The sequence below is a fragment of the Vipera ursinii genome (genome assembly GCF_947247035.1).
Source record: "Vipera ursinii genome assembly, chromosome: 6".
NCBI lineage: Eukaryota > Metazoa > Chordata > Lepidosauria > Squamata > Viperidae > Vipera > Vipera ursinii.
Window position 1 is genome coordinate 83,002,770 of NC_139515.1, and position 24,353 is coordinate 83,027,122.

The 24,353-nt window shown below is 43.0% G+C and overlaps 1 protein-coding gene across 2 annotated transcripts in view; it reads left to right on the forward strand.

Moving 5' to 3' along the window:
• USP6NL (USP6 N-terminal like) overlaps nt 1-24,353 on the forward strand; it is a 126,863-nt gene that overhangs the window by 94,257 nt on the left and 8,253 nt on the right. For both annotated transcript variants that reach the window (XM_083366099.1, XM_083366100.1), the window contains exons 10-14: nt 756-876; nt 2,389-2,483; nt 8,567-8,632; nt 8,742-8,841; nt 11,359-11,511. In XM_083366099.1, the coding sequence (XP_083222225.1) occupies nt 756-876; nt 2,389-2,483; nt 8,567-8,632; nt 8,742-8,841; nt 11,359-11,511 (535 nt within the window). The remainder of the gene's footprint in view (nt 1-755; nt 877-2,388; nt 2,484-8,566; nt 8,633-8,741; nt 8,842-11,358; nt 11,512-24,353) is intronic.

Below are 24,353 nucleotides of genomic sequence, written 5' to 3' on the forward strand. Positions count from 1 at the left end.
TAAATGATAACATAGTCTCAACTGGGGGAATAGGTTGGATTAAATTGATATGGACATTTCAGGCTAGGTCCAGATTCTTTGTTCAAATGAATCAATTTGAAAGGAGAGAAATGTAATCAAGAGGGTTTGCGTGGACTTCTTTCTGAAGTACAAACGCTCTGTCTTGAAGGCTGTTTGGTACTAAGCAGCGTTTCACCATCAGGGTTGCCAGGCACCTCACGGGAGAGGAGCTAAAGGTCACATGGAATAAGCTAAAGATAGGGAATAACAACAGGTCAAAGTGCAGAAGATGGGGGAAAAAGGACTCCTGTGTCCCCTTCTACTTTTGTAGTCAACATTTCCTTAGAGCAGTGTTTCTCGAACTTGGCTCCTTTAAGATACATGGACTTCAACTCCCAGAATTCCACAGCCAGCATGCTCTTAAGCAGCCAAGGTCGAGAAACACTGCCTCAGAGGCCTCTCCACATCTTCAGGATTAAAAAAATAAAATAAAATTAGATAATGATAGCTTGTCCTGTAGAAGCTCTAGTTATATCAGTCTTACTTTCCTTTTTAGCTCTCTATGCAAAGTCAGACAGAGAACTAATCCTCAGGGATATTCTTCCTTCAAACATCTCATAACACACACACACACACACACACACACACACACACACACAGTCTACCTTTACTACAAGAAAAGTGAGTGCAACTGTCTTTAGGATTGTTTGCACTTGTACGCAAATTTTGTAACACTTTTGTCTACTTTTCCCCAGGAGGTTGGATACTGTCAAGGGATGAGCCACATAACTGCATTGCTCCTAATGTACATGAATGAAGAAGATGCTTTCTGGGCTTTGGTGAAACTGTTCTCGGGGCCTAAGCATGCTATGCACGGTAGGTGTCTGACGTTTCATTCAGTGTCATTATAAACTATAGGGATGCGGTGGCTCAGTGGGTTAGCTTGTCGAACAGAAGGTTGGCAGTTTGGCGGGTCGAATCCCAAGTGCCGCGTAACAGAGTGAGCGCCTGTTACTCGTCCCAGCTTCTGCCAACCTAGCAGTTCGAAAGCATGTAAAAATGCAAGTAGAAAAATAGGGACCACTACGGCGGGAAGGTAACAGCGTTCCGTGCGCCTTTGGCGTCTAGTCATGCCAGCCACATGACCACGGAGACGTCCTCGGACAAGCACTGGATCTTCGGCTTTGAAACGGAGATGAGCACCGGCCCCTAGAGTTGGAAACAACTAGCACGCATGTGTGGGGGAACCTTTACCTTTACCTTACATAGCTAAACTGGCCTCTTCACATTGCACCTTTTTTTTTAACAATTACATTTATAATTTTGCTTTTTTCAATTCTTCAGTAAGCTGGGTTCACACCACAGTCCTAAACCAAGTAGACAAGTCAAAGATCTTATGGATATCACATAGAGCTGAAACCAATGGTGTTACAGGTAGTCCTTGATTTATAACTGGTTGCTTAGTGACTGTTCAAAGTTACAATGGATCCCCCCAAAAGTACTTACAAAATTCTGACAGCTGACCCCCCCAACCTCTCCCAACCATCTTCTTCCCCCCGCCCCCCCCCCCCGCCCCCCGATTGTATGAGCACATTTCAGGTGCTCAGCAACCAGCCCACATTTGTGGCTTTTTTTGCAGTGTCCTGCAGTCACATAAGTCCGATTTATGATCTGTTTTTGCTGAAAACAGATCTTTACTTCTGGTTTTCAGCAAAAAACACCCCATTGTGATCAATGAGTTTGCTGAATGACTTTAACATTTACTTAACAAGAGGCACGAAAAAGGTGGTTAAAATTGGGCCTGGTCACGTGATGACCTGCTTTACCATTGTCATGATTTACAACCATAATGGGCAGTCTCTGTTATGGTTATAAGTTGAGGACTATCTGTATGGCTTCATGCAGTGACCTTGTTCGCATAACATGCTTCCAAAAGATACTGAACAGCCAGCCGACTGCATTAAACCTCGAATGATTGATCGCACACCATCAAATTGAGGTCAGCTCTTAGTGACTACATAACTACAACTTGTTCATCATGGTCTGTCCCATCCTAAGTCGTCAGATCTTCTAGCAAAGCATCTTTCACCGGTGTAGTTGAGACAATCCACTTTGCTGCTGGTCATCCTCTTCTGTTTCCTTCCACTTTTCCTTCATTTTTGTCTTTCCCATTGTTATAGCTCAGATTCGGATGCTGCATTAGCCTAGATATAGATTAGTAATCCTGTTAAAGTGGTATATTTTAATTTAACATTACTTACTAAGTTACTGCGGTATGCAGCGTCGCCTTGTAGTGAGATAGATGGCAAGTTTAACAAACAAACAAACAAAATAGTTGCTTGTTCATGATGACCTCTCTCTTCCTTCCCCTACTTTTCCCAATTTTAGGGTTTTTTATTCCTGGTTTTCCTAAGCTGTTGAGGTTCCAAGAGCATCATGACAAAATAATGAAGAAATTTTTGTCCAAGCTTAAGCAACATTTTGTAAGTAAATGCCAACATGAATATGTTGATCAGGGGAATTGTTCGCAGGTGAAATTTCTTTGGCATTTAATTTTCATTTTAACTTTCGCTTCCATAGAGTTTCACAGGAAATACAACAGCTGGCACCATGCTAATCTTTATAGACATAGACACATCATGGGGTATGAATAACTTCAAAAAGTCTTTCACGGCCACTTTACCAAGTGCTACGTGGTAGTGTATTTTTTGGCTGCTTGTTCCCTTATTGTGGATGGTGGATCGCAAAATAGCAGAAGCAATCTACCAGTCTGATATCTTCATTATCTATCCTAAGGCTGGTTCTTTTACCTGCAGTCATTAGTTTGGTCTTTTTAATTAAAGTTCACACTTTTTCACTGTGCTTTTTGACTTTTATTACCAGAGCTTACGCATCCATTGTATTTTCAGCTATTGGAATAGTGTCATCCGCATAATGCAAGTTATTGATCGTCCTGTTCCAATTTTAAAACCATACTCATCTTCCCTTCGTGTATATTCAGCACATAGGTTGAATAAATTAAGGGGAAAGTATTCAATCTTGTCACATTCCTTTGCAAGCCTGGAGCAGTCTTTTTTGGCCACGTTGTGTCCATTCTGTGGCTTTCTGACATGTCTTTATTCCTGACCTGTCTTTAAGCCTTGGTAAGACCACACTTGGAATATTGCATCCAGTTTTGGTCGCCACAATATAAAAAAAAAGATACTGAGACTCTAGAAAAAATATAGAGAAGAGCAGCAAAGATGATTAGGGGGCTGGAAGTTAAAACATATGAAGAGTGGTTGAAGGAATTGGATATGTTGAGACATTGGACAACCATTTGTCTGAAATGGTATAGGGTTTCCTGCCTTGACCAGGGGGCTGGACTAGAAGACCTTCAAGGTCTCGTCCAACTCTTGTCATTCTGTTTATTCTTTAGGTTTCTCGTGAGGGCAATGAGATGTTCTGGGATGCCCGTTTTTCTCAGCCCTTTTAACAGCTTGACATAACTGACCCAACTGAATGCTTTTTATGTAATTGGTGAAGCCCATCGTGACTTCTTTTTTGGCGTTCTTGGCTTTGTTAGAGTCTTTAATAATTAGGAGCAGGGCTTTTTTTCTCATAGAACGCTCAGAACGGAGTTCCGGCACCTTTTTTGGATGGAACCTTGTAGGGTAGGCAAGGCGGGTTGTATGACGTGTGAGTTCCGGCACCTTTTTCTTTTACAAAAAAAGCACTGGATAGATAGATAGATAGATAGATAGATAGATAGATAGATAGATAGATAGATAGATAGATAGAGGGCTTTTTTTGTCATAGAACGCTCAGAACGGAGTTCCGGCACCTTTTTTGGATGGAACCTTGTAGGGTAGGCAAGGCGGGTTGTGTGACGTGTGAGTTCCGGCACCTTTTTCTTTTACAAAAAAAGCACTGGATGGATAGATAGATAGATAGATAGATAGATAGATAGATAGATAGATAGAGGGCTTTTTTTCTCATAGAACGCTCAGAACGGAGTTCCGGCACCTTTTTTGGATGGAACCTTGTAGGGTAGGCAAGGCGGGTTGTGTGACGTGTGAGTTCCGGCACCTTTTTCTTTTACAAAAAAAGCACTGGATAGATAGATAGATAGATAGATAGATAGATAGATAGAGGGCTTTTTTTCTCATAGAACGCTCAGAACGGAGTTCCGGCACCTTTTTTGGATGGAACCTTGTAGGGTAGGCAAGGCGGGTTGTGTGACGTGTGAGTTCCGGCACCTTTTTCTTTTACAAAAAAAGCACTGGATAGATAGATAGATAGATAGATAGATAGATAGATAGATAGATAGATAGATAGATAGATAGATAGATGATAGATAGATAGATAGATAGATAGATAGATAGATAGATAGATAGATAGATAGATAGAGGGCTTTTTTTCTCATAGAACACTCAGAACGGAGTTCCGGCACCTTTTTTGGATGGAACCTTGTAGGGTAGGCAAGGCGGGTTGTGTGACATGTGTGAGTTCCAGCACCTTTTTCTTTGACAAAAAAAGCACTGATTAGGAGTATTGCTTTTATAGTAAGCAAGTCTTTTTCAAACGTCTATCAAGTTTATCAGGATATAAAATGCAAAAGAAAATCAAAACAGTGGGACAACGGGGAGGAAAAAGGGAAGGGAAAAGAGGGGAAAGGGGGAAAAAGAAAGAAAAGCATTGACTTCCTGCTCTTTTTAGCGCACTACTATAAGATAATTACCTCATAACATTGCACCCTCGCCATTTTGCTTTTACATACTAATATGTGCTAACCGTTTCTATAACAACAAATGTATCTAATCAGCAAAACCAGAAGTCAAAGTTTCATTTTTTCCCCCCATCTCAAGCACAAATCCAGAAGCAGTTTCCAGGTAGAAACAAAGTTGGATATGTTCTTTTCTTTGATTAAAACGAAGAAATTTAGCCATCTCTGCTAGTTCCATCACTTTTTCCAGCCAATCTCCCATTCTGGAGACAAACCATACGTCTAGAAGCTGAACAGTGGTTTCCCCACATAATCTGTCACTAGCAGGGCTTTTTTTCCTCATAGAACGCTCAGAACGGAGTTCCGGCACCTTTTTTGGATGCAACCTTGTAAGGGTAGACAAGGCGGGTTGTATGACAAGTGTGAGTTCCGGCACCTTTTTCTTTTACAAAAAAAGCACTGGTCACTACAGTTACCATAAACCGGTGATTTGCCAGTTAAGCACCTTGGGAGCTAGCATAGTTGGTGGTATTGAATGCTGCCTAGAAAAAACTTCCAAGAAATCTTCTAGTATAGGTAGTCCTCGACTTAACCTACAACTGAGCCCCAAATTTCTGCCGCTGAGCGAGACATTTCTTGAGTGAGTGTTGCCCCATTTTTCAGCCTTTCTTGCCACAGTTGTTAAGTGAATCGTTGCAGTTGTTATGTCAATAACAAGGTTGTTAAGTGAATCTGGCTTCCTCGTTGACTTTGCTTGTCCAAAGGTAGAAAAAGGTGATCACATGACCGAGGCACTGCGACTGTCATAAATACGAGTCAGGTGCCAACAGTCTGAATTTTAAATCTCATAACCATGGGGATGCTGCAACAGCCATAAGTGTGAAAAATGGTCAAGAGTCACTTTTTTCAGTGCTGTTGTAACTTTGAACACTCGCTAAATGAACTGCTGTAGGTCGAGGACTACCTGTAGTTATTTTTTTTATAAGTTTTATTGAAGTGTTTACAAGTACAATCTTTAAAGCTTAGTAAACAACATGTTGTCTGGGTTTACATAGTTAACATTAACTTCTTCAATATAAATCTATTTATTACTGCATAATCCACTATTCTTTCCTTGATCCTCCTTTCTTTCCCATATTTTTCCCATTTTCCCCTCATTAAACAATTACAATTCTTGGCACTATTGATGTATACAAAATAAGGTACAGACATCTTGATCATATTTTATTAATATACAAATAACAATAATATCAGTTCATAAGTCAATATCCTGTTTTTCATGCTCTCGTTAAAGTTTGATTTCCCACCAATATTTAAAGTATCTTTGTAATTTAGATTTTCTCAATATTAATTACATTTATATAGCTAAAAATTTTAATTCATACCAATCCTCTTATTTTCAAATTTCCCATATCCAAAGAAGAAAACAATGCTATTTTAATTCTAAATAATATCTTCCATTATAAAAATCTAGTTATATCTAAGGGTCATCCATTCTTTTAATCATATTCAGACAGGTATATTAAACAGATAATGCCCCCCTCTGTTTTTTAAATCAAACTCTTTCTTTCTTTCTTTGCCAAGTAGCTTTCCAGGCCAAGACAATTAAATTGCGCCAACATTTTCTTTCTATTTTTATGAAAGCTGCTTGGCATGAGGAAGGCAATTTGCTAAGCACATTGATTTGTGCTTCTTAGATTGTAAGCCGCCCTGAGTCTTCGGAGAAGGGCAGGATATAAATGGGATTAAAAAATAAATAAATTAGGTAGAGTATTTTTTGGGGGGAACTCCGCCCATCCACATTCCCTAAACATTTCCCCTGCCCGCTCTATATTCCATTTTCTAGAATCTTCTTCCTTGTCATCAGGTGTATTTTGGAGAAAGGAGTAAGGGGTCTTTTGTATTTTCATTGTTATTGGTAGGTCTTGCAGTATTTTATTTGTATATCGGAGTCCATATTTCCCTTCTATCTCTTCCGTGCCTAGGTCCATTTCTTCTGCTTCATGCTCTAGTTTCTGATTTATTTGTTCATACTTTGTAATCGTTATCTGGGAACTTTCCAGTTGTAGCTTCAATTTGTAGATTTGGTCATTTATATCATCTAGGTCAGGGGTCAGCAGCCTGAAACAGTGAAAGAGCCACTCGGAACCAGTTCCCTCAAAAGGAAAAACTGGGAGCCACAAAAAATATGTGCGCATGCATGTACATGCGCAGAACAGGGTTTGACTGAAGAGTGGAGCCAAGGCGAGATATGCACCTACCCTGCATATTTGAATTGATTAGTTGAACTTCTTTAGTCCCACTTTTTTTTTTTGGACTGCACATGGCAGAAGACTGGGAGCCGCAGGAGATGGCTGAAAGAGCCGCATGTGGCTCCAGAGCCGCGGGTTGCAGACCTGTGATCTAGGTTATTTTTAGTCTCATTATGATTTCTTTTTATGTCCTCTTTGTGTTTGATGAATTAGCTGTAGCATGGAGAATATTTCCTTCTGAAAGGTATTTGTTTTTTCTTGAGGCATCATTCCTAGAAATCCTCTAGTGTCAACGAGTCTCAGTAAAAGTAGAACAAAGTTTCTTCTAGTTTTCTAGTCTTTATATGTAGTCTTTATAATCCAGTCCTAATGGCAGTATTTTATAGTAATCCTTTGTCTCAAGTATCCCAAAAATTTATCAGTCAGGCAAGGTTGTAATCCACAATGTTCCATCTGTTCAAAACGTTCAACCTTGCTGGAGCCAGACATATTCAAAAATCAGATTTTTCTTTCTCTCCCACTAGCTCTTGAGATTAAAAGTCCAAGCTCAGTAGGTATTTATAGTCCAAGAAGGTCAGGATGATAAATATGCCAAAATATTTTCCTTTATTGCCAGCTGTTCTCCCTTCAGCTGAAAGTCACCAAGCAGCCATGGGGCTAGTTATAGTGCTGTACTCAAATCCACCACTAGATGTCATTCAAAGTCCATTTTCCACTCTTAAAGGGTTGATTTCTTATATTTCACCTCAACGATTTTTCCCCCCAAAAAGAAAATCTTAACAATTATCTCAGTTCTCAAATTTATCAAAACTGTAGCTTTGTATAACTTTCACTTCAGTATTGTATATTTCTGTCTCCCATAATAAATTTAAAACACTGCTTCTGTTCATATCCGGAGGTTTTTAGCTTCTCGTGAGCCTTTTCCAGGAAATTCAGTTGTAAAAGAGTAAAGAAAGGATCAATATTCTCACCCAGTTCCAAACATGCTGTTTACGATGTGCTAATTGAAGCTTTGTTTTTCGGTTGTCAGCAGCTAGTGGCTGGCCACAGAGGTGTGGCCGGTCTTTCCCCTGCCGGTTTAGAGGGCTTTCCTTGGATCAAACGGAAAGACCGCCGTCTCTCTGTGATCAACAAGGCACCCCTCCTTCTTCATCACCTCTTTGGCGTGACTTTAGGCCCTTTTCAGGGCCCCCAGCAGGGCAAAGTCGGGCGCAGAAGGCAGAGCCCTACCCTCCTGCGTCCATCTTGCTGCGATGCAAAACTGGAAGTCCCGAGGACTACCTGTAGTTATCCCACAAGGCAGCACAAGGTCCTGGGTGATGAAAATAATTGCACTGAATAGATGGATGATCATCTAAGTCAGAGACAGAGATGGTGCCATAGCACTGTGTGGCTGAAACTTTTTTCCCCCTTTCAAGCTGGTATGTTCAACACACCTGGCATGCAGAGCTTGTTGCAGCAAATTACAGAAAACCCACAGTTGATGCAGAACATGTTCCTCGGAGGGGGAAATACACTTTGAATACACTGTGCATTTAACTCCACATTTGCATTCTGCTGTTATGCCAATTTTTTCTTCTAAGATTGGTGAACTGTGTCTTCTTGGCAGGATTCCCAGGAGGTCCACACCAACTTTTACACAATGAAGTGGTTTTTCCAGTGTTTCCTTGACCGTGTGAGTAGCCTTAGCTGTTGTTTTCATTATCAACCCAGCTGGCCCTCTGAGCCAGAGATGAATTTTTTGTTTTATCTGCTGACACATCTGCATGGTTCTTTCATTGCAGACTCCCTTTAGGTTAACCCTCAGGATCTGGGATGTCTACGTACTTGAAGGAGAGCGAATTCTTACCGCAATGGCCTACACCGTTCTGAAACTGCACAGAAGTAAGAGCTTTGCCTTGGCTTTAAATGCTCTCTGGCTACCTGACATGGTCAGTCCTTGTTTTAAGTGACCAGGGGATTCTTATTTCTAGATGGCTTAAAAGTGATAGAAGAGGATGTTTTTTAGCTCAGGCTTGAACTGTAGAGTCCGTGGTATTCTCTGAGCTGAGTTGCTTTCTTGTAGACATTACATTACCAAACTAGGTAACGTCATCAGTGCACATAGTTGGCAATGAGACATCTGCTCAGAGAGCACCAAGGACTCCACGGTGGCTGAAAACTCCCAATAAAGTAAATGTCTATGGAGATGCTCAGTCATCCAAGTCATGGCTGTCTCAAAGGGGCTTTTTCAAGAAGCCAACTGGACTTTCTTGTTTTTCTTTTTTCTTTGAAGAAGTTTTGCTTCTCATCTAAGAAGCTTCTTCAGCTCTGCCTGGATGGTGGGGAATGGAACGATTTATATTCCCTACCATCTGTTTGCAAAGAATATAAATCACCTTGGTTGATACTCATTCACTCATGGTCAATATTTGAGATGGGGGTGGAAGGTCAGCACAGGTGCCTAATCTGTTTTTTGGATGTCTTTTCCTAGTGCAGGGGTCGGCAACCTGAAAAAGGAAAAGAGCCACTGGGAACCGGTTCCATCACACATAAAAAAAAGTGGGAGCTGCGTGCGTGCGTCCATGCACGCGCATGCACAAAAAAGTTTTGCGCATGCGCAAGTTTTTTCTTGCGCATGCGCGGACGCGCGCGGTTGCCAATTTTTTTATGTGTGATGGAACCGGTTCCCGGTTGCGCGATGGCCCGTCTGCAAAGCTGCCGCTTTCGGCAGCCTGCAAACGTGCCGCGGCAGCTTTCTCAAAGAGCGGCACCGCTACCCATTCCGAGAGGTGCGCGCGCACCTCTCCGAACGACCGTAGGTGCGCGCGCACCTCCCCAAACCTTTGGAGAGGTGCGCGCATACCTCTGCGCGAACGGGCAGCGGCGCCGCTTCTAGGGAAAGCTGCTGCGGCCCGTCTGCAAAGCTGCCGAAAGCGGCAGCTTTGTAGATGGTCCGCGGAGAGCTTTCCCAAGAAGCGGCGCCGCTACCCATTCCGAGAGGTGCCACCGCACCTCTCCGAACGACCGTAGGTGTACGCGCACCTCCCCAAACCTTTGGAGAGGTGCGCGCATACCTCTGCGCGAACGGGCAGCGGCGCCGCTTCTAGGGAAAGCTGCCGCGGCCCGTCTGCAAAGCTGCCGAAAGCGGCAGCTTTGTACATGGTCCGCGGCAGCTTTCCCAAGAAGCGGCGCCGCTACCCATTCCGAGAGGTGCGCGCGCACCTCTCCGAACGACCGTAGGTGCGCGCGCACCTCCCCAAATGTTTGGAGAGTTGAGCGCATACCTCTGCGCGAACGGGCAGCGGCGCCGCTTCTAGGGAAAGCTGCCGCGGCCCGTCTGCAAAGCTGCCGAAAGCGGCAGCTTTGTAGATGGTCCGCAGCAGCTTTCCCAAGAAGCGGCGCCGCTACCCATTCCGAGAGGTGCGCGCGCACCTCTCCGAACGACCGTAGGTGTACGCGCACCTCCCCAAACCTTTGGAGAGGTGCGCGCGTACCTCCATGCGAACGGGCAGCGGCGCCGCCTCTTGGGAAAGCTGCCGTGGCCCGTCTGCAAAGCTGCCACTTTCAGCAGCTTTGTAGACGGGCCGTAGCAGCTTTCTCAAAGAGCGGCGCCGCTGCCCGTTCGCACGGAGGTACGCGCGCACCTCTCCAAAGGTTTGGGGAGGTGCGCGCGCACCTACGGTCGTTCGGAGAGGTGCGTGCACACCTCTCCAAACAGGCGGTGCCACTCTCCATTTGGAGAGGTGCGCGCGCACCACTGCCCGTTCAAAGAGGTGTGCGCGCACCGGGGGGCTGGGAGCCGCAGGAGACAGCTCAAAGAGCCGCATGCGGCTCCGGAGCCGCGGGTTGCCGACCTGTGTCCTAGTGACTCAGGATTCTAGAATTCTTGATTTAAGAAGTAGGTTGGGTTCTATTTTTGAAGGTATTTCCTTTTACCTCGAGAAGGATATTTCCTTACATTTTAATTGCATCTTCGCTGTTGTCTGATACAGGTAGATTTCGACTTACGACCACCAATTGAGCCCTACATTTTTGTGGCTAAGCAAGACAATTGTTAAGCGGGTTTTGCCCCGTTTGATAACCTTTCTCGCCACGGTTGTTAAAATGAATCGTTGCAGTCATTAAATTAGCAACATGTTTGTTACAGACGTTTGGCTTCCCCACTGCGCTTGTCGGAAGGTCGCAGAAGGCGATCACGTGGCCCCGGGGATATTGCAACTGTCACAAATTCATGCCAGTTGCCAAGCATCCACATTTGGGTCACATGACCATGGGGATACTGCAAGGGTCGTAGGTGTGAAAAAAAAGCCATAAGTCGCTTTTCCCAGTGCCGTGGTCACTTTGGCCACTAAAAGAACGGTTGTAAGTTGAGGACTACCTCTACTCATATTTCTCCCCCCCTCCCCTGGGTCACCTTAGAACACCTGATGAAATTGCAGATGGAAGAATTGGTCCAGTTTCTGCAGGAAGCTCTCGCCAAAGAGTTCTTCTATGATGATGATTTTGTAATAGAACAGCTCCAAAGCTCCATGGCAGAACTGAAACGAGCAAAGATGGACCTCCCAGTAGCCGGTAAGCAATTCTTCTAGAGACCAGGTAACTCGTGGTGATGTGTTTATTTGCGCACCTTTTGAAATTTCCTCACCTGTTGGCAAGGATTGTGGAATTACACTACGAGGAAGGGAAGTCTGCAGGAACCTCAATGTATCTCCTTGGAAACCCCGATCATTTACCAAAATGACACATCCAGGTGACTGTCATTTGTGCACTGTGCAACTAAGGTAGTTCAATAGGTTTTGCTACCTTGCTTCAAGGCATGCTCATCTCAGTGTAACGTTTCTGCAAATTTTGAAGCTGTGGGGGGAAAAAAAACATGTTTTTTTTGACGCCTGCCTACCCCGCTTTAAAAGTAAGGAGAATTTGGGGGGGAAATGGAGGCGTGTTTATTGTTTACAATCCGTCACAATTACATCTTTATTGTTAATGAAATGTGAGTGAACACTTAATTTCTTCATAGATATGTCTTTGGTGTATGCAGTTGAATAATGGCATTTTTATTCTCAGGATAATGACAAATGGCAGTGATTTAATTTACTTTAGATGTTTAGTTTTTATAGCAAACAGGTCTGTCAAAGTCTAAGGACCATAGCATCTTTTTCATTTTGATCTGTTTAGTTAAAGCTGGCACACAGAAATTTATCTTTGAAAACGAGAGACTGCCAACTTGATAGTAAGGGGAAAAATGTATATCCTGGACATTTCTGTCCATATTTTAAATATAAAATGTAGATATAGGTTCAGAAAAACAGAACAGAAAATAATGTGGAACACCCATTCTGATACTTTCATCAAGTGTCTCAATCAATCGTGTTCTGAATCCTACCCAGTGGATTCTGTTGCAGCTGATTTCTTGTTTTTGTTCTTTCTTCATTTTTACGGATTTCTGAAAGCAGAATGTTCCCCGTTTATTGTGACATCGCATGTTCATTTATTTCCTAATTTGGAGGGAATAGTGTCAACTGTAAATCAGATGCTTCTCTGCACCCTAGTAATTTATACCTCTTTTCGTTTTTTTAATTTGTCAGGAAAAATTCAGAAACTGTCAAAATGGGAGGGGAAAAAGGCGGGGGGGGGGGAAAGCAGCATTCCCCCCATTTTTTTCCCCCCCAACATGTCTACTCACCAACCCAAGGCATGAGTAAAGATAAATAAAATGTCTGAATGCCTAATCACTTGCTTCTTAGGAGTCATCTGTTTCCTGCAAACGGCCTTACCTTTTGGCACGGACCTTGGCACATTCTGAAGGCAGCTTTGCATCCTTTTAATTAGAAAGGAAGGGTTAGGGTTAATTTCTAGGCAACGGGCTCTGGAAAGGCATTTTCACCCGCGATGGGGAAATAGTGGAGATCCTCTTTGCCAATTGTGGCAGGCTTTGCAGAAAGAGCAGAGCGACTCCCCAATTCCCTCCTTGTTTATTTAGCAAATCCTGCCTTCCCAGGGAGGTTTCTCTGGCGTTAAATGAAGAAGGTGGGAAAGGGAATTGAATGTTCTGCTTCAGTTCTTCACCAAGAGCGAACCCTTCAAGAGAAAGCCTATCGGCATTGGGGCCAAGGCAAGCAAGTAAAAAAAACCAAAAACACGTCGGGTGCAAATATTTCTTCTGAAAGATGGGGAGGAGGTTTGATGCTCCGTGCCGATTTATTTTGAGGGGTCCTTGGTGCTCTCTGAGCTTGGTGGTTTTCTTGCAGACGTTTCCAGTTTCTGATGGATGTTACTTAGTTTGGGTGATGAAATGTCTGTAAGAAAAATAAGCTCAGAGAGCACCAAGGACCCCTCATTTCAACCCTGAGCCGCAAATATTCTCTTTTATGGATTTATAGATCGATTTTAGGTTGTTTTCCACCCCCGTGTAGTTCTGGCACTGCACCTTTTTTCCCCTCCAGTGTCAGTTTGTTGAAAACCTGAAGACTCTATTTTTATTATCTAAAAGGTGCTTCCCTCCCCCCCCCACCCCCAAAAGGCAACTGGACTGTTTTTTGAGGAAGAAGAAGCTTCATCAGTTGTGACTGGATGGTGGGGGGGGGATGAAAGGATTGTATTTCTTTGTAGTCCTCTGGTCATTAGCACTTTCTCTGAGAGCTCTTGAGGCCCCTTGGGGGTTTATTTGTTTATTTTATTTTTATTTTATTTATTTTAATCCCATTTATATCCCGCCCTTCTCCAAAGACTCAGGGCGGCTTACAATCTAAGCACAAACCAATGTGCTTAGCAGTAGCCTTCATTCTATGTATATGCCTGCTTATTAGGGCTTTCACACACACCCCCAAGCGGCATTATTACAAAGTCAGCTTATTGCCCCCAACAATCTGGGTCCTCATTTTATCTACCTCGGAAGGATGGAAGGCTGAGTCAACCTTGAGCCTGGTGGGACTCAAACCTGCACTAATTGCAGGCAGCTGGTGTTACTTAAACAATATGTATTCTTTTACAGCATTTTACTGAATATTTTAGCCTTCAACAGTTCAGGAATCCTCTGCAGTTTCCCCACTTGGAAATACATAAAGCTCCTGACAAGCCGTAGACTGTTGACTGTTAAATAATTAACATCTGCAGTGGGAAATCTATCCGACTTATACCAGAAAGGAGGAGAAAAGGAAGCAAAGAGACACGAGTTCTGTCTTTTTGGTCAAAATGGCCGCCGGGTTTAACGTCAGCTTCTTTTTGAGTTCCCCTCTGAGCTTGTTTATTTTGAGGAACATACACTGCTCCACCAAGGATCATCAGAATCAGGGTGCAGATGGGTTTGGATTCTTCTTGGAAGATTGTAAATAGGAGATAGTGGTGGTGTCTTATTCTTCCCCCTCTGTCTAATGACCACGTGACTGCAAAAAAATGCAATTCTTCCAACCCCCCCCCCCAATCCTATGCTTCCATGCCCCCACCATCCAGTCTCAACCGTCAGTACCTATCCTTCCAACTCCCCACCATCCGGTGACAAATGGATGAAGCTTCTTGTAAGAGAAGTGAAACATCTTCTTCTTCCGCAAAAAGCGATCCAGCTTTTTTTTTTTTAAAGCACCTTTGGGACAACTTATGTCCTGGATGACAAAATCTCCATAGATCTCTAGCTTTACTACCATCAGTTTACACCCCGTTGTGGTTACTGTTGAAGGTGCGGTGCGTATTTTAAGAATATCAAAAAGACATCAATCCCAGTTTGGAGCCCCATGGTGATGGCCGCTGGCCTTTTCAGCGTTTTCCCAGATTTTTCAGTTACCTTTTTAAAAAAATAATAATTTTATTATTTTATAATAATTTTTATTTTTTATTTTAATTCCATTTATATCCCGCCCTTCTCCGAAGACTCAGGGCGGCTTATAACAATAACAACAACAACAACAACAACAACAACAACAACAACAATAATAATAATAATAATAATAATAATAATAATAATAATAATGGTATCTATTTGCCAACCTGTGTAAGAACCCAGTTTTCTTACCCTCAAGTCTTTGCTGCAGCTGTCCTTTCCTTCCCTTTTAAAATTAGAATTTTAAATCTGGAGATTATAGCAAACTGTGCTATAATGGCATGTTCTAGCATGCCTCGAGTATCATTAATAGCAAATATAAACACTGTTAGGCTTCTCGGGACCTGCAAAACATGTTTCCTGGAGTGAAGACAGGCAATTCAGACCTTTTGACCCTTCTCTTCATTTGCTTTCTGATTTCGCACTTGCTTCCATTTAACCCCCCTTCTCAGTTTTTCCTGTTCATCTTTCCCCCCTCAACACAACCTAGTTATTATTTTTCTCCATCCTTCCATTGCCTTTGGAATACAGACATGCCATCCAAGGTTCGTGCCTACGACTAGTTTGAATGGCAGGAGAGAAATGCAGTTGGGCTCCAGTCCATTACGTGCAGTTGGAGCATGAGGTCCCTCCCTCTTAAAAGTCCACCAACCGAGATGAATTAAAAGAAAGTGGAGAGACATCCACATTCCTAAGTGAATAAGCAGAAAAGAACTTAGACTAGCTGTCCTCTGGTTTCAAGCATTATTCAGAAAAAAATAGGATTTTCTGATGACCCATAATTGATGAGCACTGATGGTGTTACCTAGTTTGGGTAATGAAATGTCTGCAAGAAAACAACCAAGCTCAGAAAGCACCAAGGACCTCTCATTTCAACCCTGAGCTACAAATATTCTGCTTTATTGGTGTGTGTGTGTGTGTTCGTTCTCATATACCTCTTCCACTTTTTCTCTTGAGTTTATATGTTTGGAAAATTGATATATTGATGCACCCTATTTAGGAATGGCGTGGCCCAGTCTTCTTGTCAGAATCTCTTCTTCTACTTAACAGTCACACAACACCTTCTTCTTTAGTGAAGGGATTTACCTGAACACAAAGGGACAAGGTGAACTCTTGGTCTGCAGGCTTCCAGTCTAATATGGAAGGCTCCAGATGTTCTCCCCTTGGCGCCTTCCATATTTGAAGCATGGGCAACCATGAAACAAGACCAAACATTCCATCTCTGAAACATGAATTGAAACAGCACCGAGACCCATGCTGGTTGCAAACTCTGAGAATTGTAGTCCAGTACATCCCTTTGGCAACAAACAGATAATGCTTGGATATACTCAAAGCCCTACCTCACCAGGACACACAATACCTGGGGGAATGACTTCAGTTTGATTTCTCTCTCTTTTTCCCTTCATATTGTGATATTCTCCGTTAAGTAGCAAAACCAATTAACTCAGTGTGGGGAAATGCTGCTTTTACAGGATTTTCTTAGACACTTTGCCAGTGAATAATCCCCTTGCAACATAGCAATATTTGCTTCTGAACAAACCCGAACTCCAACCTAAGAACTACAATGCAAAGCTAGCCCCAAATCCTTTCTCCTCTTTCGCTTAATCTGTCATTCGGTGTTCTGGGAAGGAAATTCTTTTGAGAAGAGCTTGCCAACCTCAATTTTTTTCTTGTACTCCGGGTCCCTCCCATCAGAACATATCTGGAAGTTAATTAAGCTTGGTAGAATTCTCCATCTGGTGTGGTTGTTTAGGATGCTTTGAGCTTCAGAAGCTGCCTGGGCAGACTCTGGTCTCTTATCCAAAAAGAGAACTGGTTTATGCAGTGTTGTGGGGCTGGGGGGTTGGACCTAAACCCCCATCTGGAAGGGAATTGGTTGGGTATACTTTATCCTTTTTAAGCTCTCCTTTAGAATGAAATGGAAGAGCGTCATCCTTGGTTTGCTGAGGATTTGCTCTTTGTGGGTGGGAAGAAAGTGTTCAGTTTAAAGCAGAGGTTTCCTACCTTGGCAACTTTAAGACCTGTAAACTTCAACTCCCAGAATTCCCCAGCTAGCATTGGACACCTCCCCCTCCCCTGCTATATAGCATCTGGCTTGTAGGAGAAGACATACATCCCCAGTGTCCCATTTCTAGCAGAGGAAAATGGTGGCATTCAGAAAAAAAGGCTAATTTTTTTAAAATGAAAAGACACTTTTTTTTAAAAAAAAGACAAGGTATTTGTTGTCACCTGTGTCACCATGGCCTTAAAGTTCATTAATGGCCTGATTGCAGCCTGATATAGAACATAGATAGAGTAACAAGATTGGAAGGTAGACCTTCGTACTAAGGGTGTCCAAGCTTGGCTACTTTTAAGACTTGTGGACTTCAACTCTCAGAATTATCCAGCCAGTCGTTCCCCAGCCAGCCAGCCAGCCAGCCATATGCTGGCTGAGGAATTCTGGAAGTTGAAGTCTACAAGTCTTAGAGTTGCCAACATTGGATACCCCTGCCTTAATACCATTCCTGAAAATCGTTTTAATTAATTCAAGTATATCTTGAGATACATTTCAAGAAGAAATAATATCTCTTTGTGAAACATATTTCAAGACATAGAAAACTGCTGGAGACATTCAGATGGCCTTATGTCTCTTCCCCACCACCTTGATATTCCTTAAACCCTTTAATAGATCTCTGGTTATTTTTTCATAAATGAGTGTTTTAAAGAGGAACCTTGTAATGTGGCACCCTCGTGATATGTTTCCTATTGAGAGCTTTTGTTCTTTCCCCTTCGTTTCCCTGCACCAACCAAATTTCATCTCTTAAGAACAAAGGCAAATGAAGAGCTTCTTAAATATGCACCAAACACCTGTGACATAAATTGGTAACCTTTGCTTCGGCAGGTAGAACTTGTTAGCTTTTTTTTTTTAAAAGGGGGATTCCTGGTCTTCGAAAAGGGACATTTTTTTTAAATTTTAGACTTATATACCGCCCTTCTCCCGTAGGACTCAGGGCGGTTCACAAGGTTTTTAAAAACAATACAACAAATTACAAAAATTAAAAACAATTAAAATGATTAAACTAACCTTGAACTAAAAACCCCAATTACAATTAAAATACAATTAAAACCCCGGTTAATTCTCTCAGTCCAGGCCAGAAAGCTCGAAGAGCCAGGTCTTCAGGTCCCGGCGGAATGAGTGAAGGTCAGGGGCAGTCCTAAGCTCTACAGGTAGCTGGTTCCAAAGGGCCGGCGCACCCACAGAGAAGGTCAGGGGCATTGCCGGCGGACAATACCCCCTGGGTATTGTCCGCCGGCAATCTTTTACCGGCGGCACCCTGAGAAGGCCCTCCCTGTGGGAGCGCACAGGACGAAGGGAGCTTTATGTCAGCAGTAGGTGTTCCCTCATATATCCCGGACCCAAGCCATTTAGGGCTTTATAGGTCATCACCAGCACCTTTAAATCTCCAGGGAGTGACAGTAGGAAAGCATTGCTGTTGGTGGCTGAAGGATCTTGGTCTTTTGGTGAAACAGGAAGTCGCACCCTGTTCTTACATACCATTGAGTTTAATTTAATATATCCAAGGCATTTGACAGCCTTAGACTTGAGCAGAACCATTCAAGAGACTAGTAGAGAGACAATTAGCTATTGTAAAAGAATAGAGAAAAGCTAAGGAAATGAAGAAAACTTAGTCCAACAGCTCAGCTGTATTTGAATAGGCAAAACTGGGACCTGTGGGTTCCTTAAGAGTTTGCACACTGCAGCTAACTGCAGCTTTCACCAGGGCAAGAACTTTTGTGAGCAGTTGTCATTTCGACATTAAAACGTCGGTGCTGCACAGATTGAAAGGGGAACCAACCAGCCTTTGGAGAAGCAGTCCTTTGTCCCCACTTCTTCTGTTACAAGGGAATCAGCGCTCAACAAGGACACTCAAGTGATGGTGATTCTTTTCTCCCAAATGTTTTTAAAAGGGGGACACATCTCTTGGGATGTTGGAACGTGACATCAAAACTTGTTCAATGCGTGTGTTTCCTTTGTTCTTTCAGCTTTCTCTACAAATTCAGTATGTGACTCCTAACTTTATTTCTCTCTGCTGATATTCCTGCATTTGTTAAATCAAATGTCTGATTGCAAAGCAGTCAGGTTTTTAAAGAGACGAATCTGTAACGTCCTCAGTTCAGCCCGTGCTTTTTCTTTTGTTCTAAGCCTTTCCTTAGACTTCCTTATGTTTTTCCTTTCCAGATGAATACGGGATTTTTCATTTATACGTTTGGAGAACACACACGTACCTATTTTTCTTTGCTTTGCATTTAAATTCAGTTAACCGACTAATCCTCAAACACGGATGGGTTTCTTTCTGATTTTTGGAGTGCTCCCAGTGGGTTGAAATTGGAGGTTGATGTGGCATCTTTGCTTCTCTGGGTGTTTTGAGCTATGTGATTTGTGCTGTTGTATTTCTTGCTGTGTTTTTAGAAGAGCAAACCATAACTAACTACCCACTTCCCTAACTACCACTAGAATTGTCGTAGATGCATGCAGCATTTAATTGCTTATTGTTTTCCCAGAAATGTCGATACCGTTATTTATTTATTTCCTTTCATTGTCTTTCTTTTACTGAGTTGAGGAGTTTCCAAAACATGGCAGGCACAATCAACATTTTAAACTCAAATAAACAGCATGATTGCATAGACACATTTTACAAGCTAGGACTTCCACATTCCTTTTGTGATGAAAAGAACCCAAAGAAGGAGAAAGAGAAGCAGAAGCAGTTTAGTTTTAGAGACAGACTCAAGATTTATCTGAACACACACTTGACTGTTGTGAAGATAAAGTCTTCCTTCTATCTAGCGGATTCTATTTTAATGTTATGTTGTGATGTTTCTTTGTTTTCCACATCACTGACTGCCCTGATCTGCTCGGTGTCGTGGACACCCAGGAAAAACTAAAATTCCATTTTCAGTACAGTTTAAGTCACACGAATGGCATAGTTTGCTTTTCACTAATATCACGATTACATTTTAATTTTTTTTTAAAAAAAAAAAAGATAATTGGATTGACAAGTTACAGACACGAAGTTAATTCTACTCACGTATATTCTTGCCCATGGCATCATTTCTAAAGCATTCGGCCTTCTGAAATGAGGCCGAGGCTGTGAATGAAATCCAGCGCTAAAAAGTCCTGTGGCTTCTATTCAAACCCACGGATTGTCTTGGCACAATTAACCTCAGCCGTTTTGCAGTTCAGATGGATTTCCACTGGGTGGTGACAAAGATCAAGAATAATTCAGGAACGTTTCTTCAAATCGAATTCCAAAACCGCCCAGGGAAGGAGAGTCTATGCTCCTTTGGTTTCCTTCGCTTCGGCCCAGCCTGTTGTTCAAATCGAAGCAACTTGAGAAACAAGGACTAGGTGTTTTTTTTATTTTTTTATTTTAAAAAAAGCATTCCCCCCCACAAAAAAAGAGTCAACTGCAATAATGCTTGCTCTAAAATGTTGGTTTAAGACTCAGATAATTCTCTTGAACTATAGTAGTCCTTAACTTGCAACCATTCGTTTAGCGACCGCTCAAACTTAACGGCAGCAGTTGTAAAAAGTGACTTACGACCAAGCCTTTCCTCAGAACTGTCTCGGCAGCCCCACAGTCCCGTTATCAACATCTGGCCTCTTGGCAACCAGTATGTATTTTCGACATTTGCAGCGTCCCCAGGGACATGCGAACGGCCGTTTGTAACCTTCCCAGCTGGCTTTTGCCAAGCAAAGTCCCTGGCGGGGGTGTGTGTGAGCCAGATTGGTTTAACAGTTTCCTGATTTACTTAACAACTGCAGCGATTAAACAACCTGAGCAAAAAAGGTTGCAAAATCGGGTACAACCCCACTTAAGAACCCCTTTGCTTAGCAGTGGAAATTCTGGTCCCGATTGTGATTTTAATCCCGGTAAGACAAATTAGAGCAATGAATTAAACTTTTTGGTGCATCAAGCTCAGGTGTTGAGGGAAGAGAAGCAAATACGTTGGTTTGCTGTAGAGACAGTCCTGAGTTAGATGTCCCATCTGTTTTGGATGCAGCAGCCCCATATTTATTGTACCGAGCGGAGAACTGACCTGGGCAGCCTCCAAGGGTCTCCCCATGTCTTAACTGCCTGTGGAGAAGAACAGCACTTCCGGAACCAATCCCAATGGGAAAGCACGCCATCCTTGTGTTTGTAGACCGTTTCTCCACATAGCCCGATGATATTCCTGGGGAATCTGAAATACAGGTAGCCCTTGACTTAAAACCATAATTGGGACCGAAACTTTTGTGGCTAAGTGATGTGGCCATTGAGTGATCCGTGTCCAATTTTATAATCTCTCCCCCCCCCCATGGTCACTGAGTGAATCTGGCTTCCCCCCATTCTGACTTTGCTTGTCAGAAGCCAGCTGGGAAAGTTGCAAATGGCAATCACACGTTGCTCAAACTATCATAAATATCTGCCGGTTGCCACGTACTTGACGTTTGATCCCATGACCATGGGGACGCTGCAGTACTCCCGAAGTCAGGGGTAGGCAAACTTGGCTCTTTTATGACTTGTGGACTTCAGCTCCCAGAATTCCTGAGCCAGCATGGCTCAGCTTGGAAACCTCTCCCTTTTTACTCAGCATGGCTGGCTCAGGAATTCTGGGAGTTGAAGTCCACCAGTCATAAAGCGGCCTAGGCCTAGGCCATGGGTAGGCAACCTTGGCTCTTTTATGACTCCTGGACTTCAACTCCCAGAATTCCTGAGCCAGCATGGCTCAGCTTGGAAACCTCTCCCTTTCCCCTCAGCATGGCTGGCTCAGGAATTCTGGGAGTTGAAGTCCACGAGTCATAAAAGAGCCAAGGTTGCCTACCCCTGCCCTAAGTTGCAAGGACTGTCGCAAGTCGTTTTTTTCAGCACCCTCTTAACTCCGACCAGTTGTTAAACGGTCATAAGTTGAGGACTCCCCGTGTCACAAATGAGCGTAGCAGCAACTTCCGTCCCACAGAAGGCTTTTGTGTTTGGGGGCAATTTCCACCCACTTTTTATACCTTGTGTGCTTTGGCTCACTTTGTATGCTTCACTTCGTTTGGTTTGGAAGGGTTCAACTCTGAAAGGTGGTTTGTTTGTTTCTTGCTGGCCAATGATGGTAATTGAGGCTTTTGTTGACACTACAGTGAAGCTGTTTTTTTCCTTTCTTTCCTGAATTGCTTTCTTTTTTTCCCTTGCCAGCACCCGTTATCGTGGTCTTCCTGTCCGCTACTATCCTCCCAGTGTCTCCTGGTATTCCATTCTTTACCATCTGTGTAACATTTGGGGTGATTGCACTTGGAACAAGGATTGATTTTATTTACTAACCAGCATGAGTTGTGGTTTACCTTGTCTGTAGTTTCATTCCTCCTCGCTAGGAAAAAATTGGATAAATTCTTAATTCTTGGTTATTTTCACGCCACAAACTGAACCGTACATAAAGACAGGTATCTAAGAATGGCGCCATTGGGGGCCATGTTGCATCAGTGAGAATTATGGACATGCACAGGAGAGTTTCAGCATATCCCATTTTTCAGTAATCGGTTCTTGAGGCAGCCTGTAGGGAGCAAAGTTAGATCTTATAAGCCTAGGTCAGGGGTAGGCAACCTTGGCTCTTTTATGACTGGTGGACTTCAACTCCCAGAATTCCTGAGCCAGCATGGCTCAGCTTGGAAACCTCTCCCTTTCCCCTCAGCGTGGCTGGCTCAGGAATTCTGGGAGTTGAAGTCCACAAGTCATAAAGCGGCCTAGGCCTAGGCCAGGGGTAGCAACCTTGGCTCTTTTATGACTCGTGGACTTCAACTCCCAGAATTCCTGAGCCAGCATGGGGCAACTATGGCCCCCTCATGACCTGTGGACTTCAACTCCCAGAATTCCTGAGCCAGCCATGCTGAGGGAAAAGGGAGAGGTTTCCAAGCTGAGCCATGCTGGCTCAGGAATTCTGGGAGTTGAAGTCCACCAGTCATAAAAGAGCCAAGGTTGCCTACCCCTGCCCTTAGGCGGCTGACTTTCTTGTTATGGAAGAAGGGACCTCTTGCACAAGAATGAGAATCTGATTATGGAAGACCGTAGGAAGACTGGGTGATGTCACTGGAGTGGGAGGGACCAGTGATTTATCCTTCGAGCATTTTTCAAGTTTTGCAACTTTTAAGACCCACGGACGTCAACTCCCAGAATTCTCCAGCTAGCATTGCTGGCTGGGGAATTCTGGGAGTTGAAGTCCATGTGTCTTAAAGTCGCCAAACTTGAGAAACACTGTTTTGGGAGCCCTTCCCCAAACCCCATTTGCCCTTGTATTATATACATTATTCACGCATGGGCATCATGCACGTTTGGACAGCATGTCTATAATGTGACAAACTAAGGTAGCAACCTGCAACTGCATGCACAGATAGTTCTTGACTTACAACTGGTTGCTTAGCAACCATTCAAAGTTACGATGTAAACACCCCCCCCCCCAAAAGGTACTTGCAACCAGGATTGGAAGCATCCCCAGTCACATTGCATTTTGGGTGCTCGACAATGGGACTGCATTGATGGCTATTTGCAATGTCCCATCGTTACGTAACCATGGTTTAGGACTTTTTTTGCCAGCAAACCAGCATTTACTACCAATATATATATATATATATATATATATATATATATATATATATATATATATATATATATATATATATATATATATATATATATATATATATATATATATATATATATATATATATATGTTTTCTGAGGTTTTCGCGGGTTCCTGTATGTGGATCCTTGGTTTTTCGGGTTTTTCCCGGCATAGAACTAAAGGTGTAGGCGCAACGTTTCGACGGAATCCCATCTGTCATCATCAGGCTTTAGCTTCCTTCTTCTGGGAGATTGCTCCCAGAAGAAGGAAGCTAAAGCCTGATGATGACGGATGGGATTCCGTCGAAACGTTGCGCCTACACCTTTAGTTCTATGCCGGGAAAAACCCGAAAAACCAAGGATCCATATATATATATATATATATATATATATATATATATATATATATATATATATATATATATATACATATACACTCGTGGGTTTGCTTAACAACTGTGGCGTTTGCTTAATGACTGGATTCACTTAATGACCATGGTGATTCGCTTAACGGCTGCCGTACCAAAAAAAGTCATAAAGCCCTATCATTTACGTGACGAACTGCTTAATGAACCTCACGATTTACAACCACGATTCCTGGCTCAGTTGCGGTCGTTAAGTCGAGGACTACCTGTCTTACATCTTTGAGGCTTCTTTGGGCATTGTAGAAGACGGGTTAAAAAAAAAATCATCCTTCAACAATTGCAGAGTATCACGAAACCCCCATGGTTGCCTGTAGAAACCTCACCATACCAGGTTTCTTTCCAGCTCAGCTGAGCAGAAATTCCTACAGCTTTCAAGGTCCTGGCTGTTTTGTTTTATCCTGAGCTGAAGCCTGTCGCTGGTTTTAAAAAGGAAGACAATGCCTTATGAGCACTAGTGTCATTTTTGTATTGTTCCTAGCCGTCCCACTGTAATTACGGGGTTGCAAATTGGGGCACTTGCCTTTTGTGCAAAATGCATAATGGGAACTTGGCTTT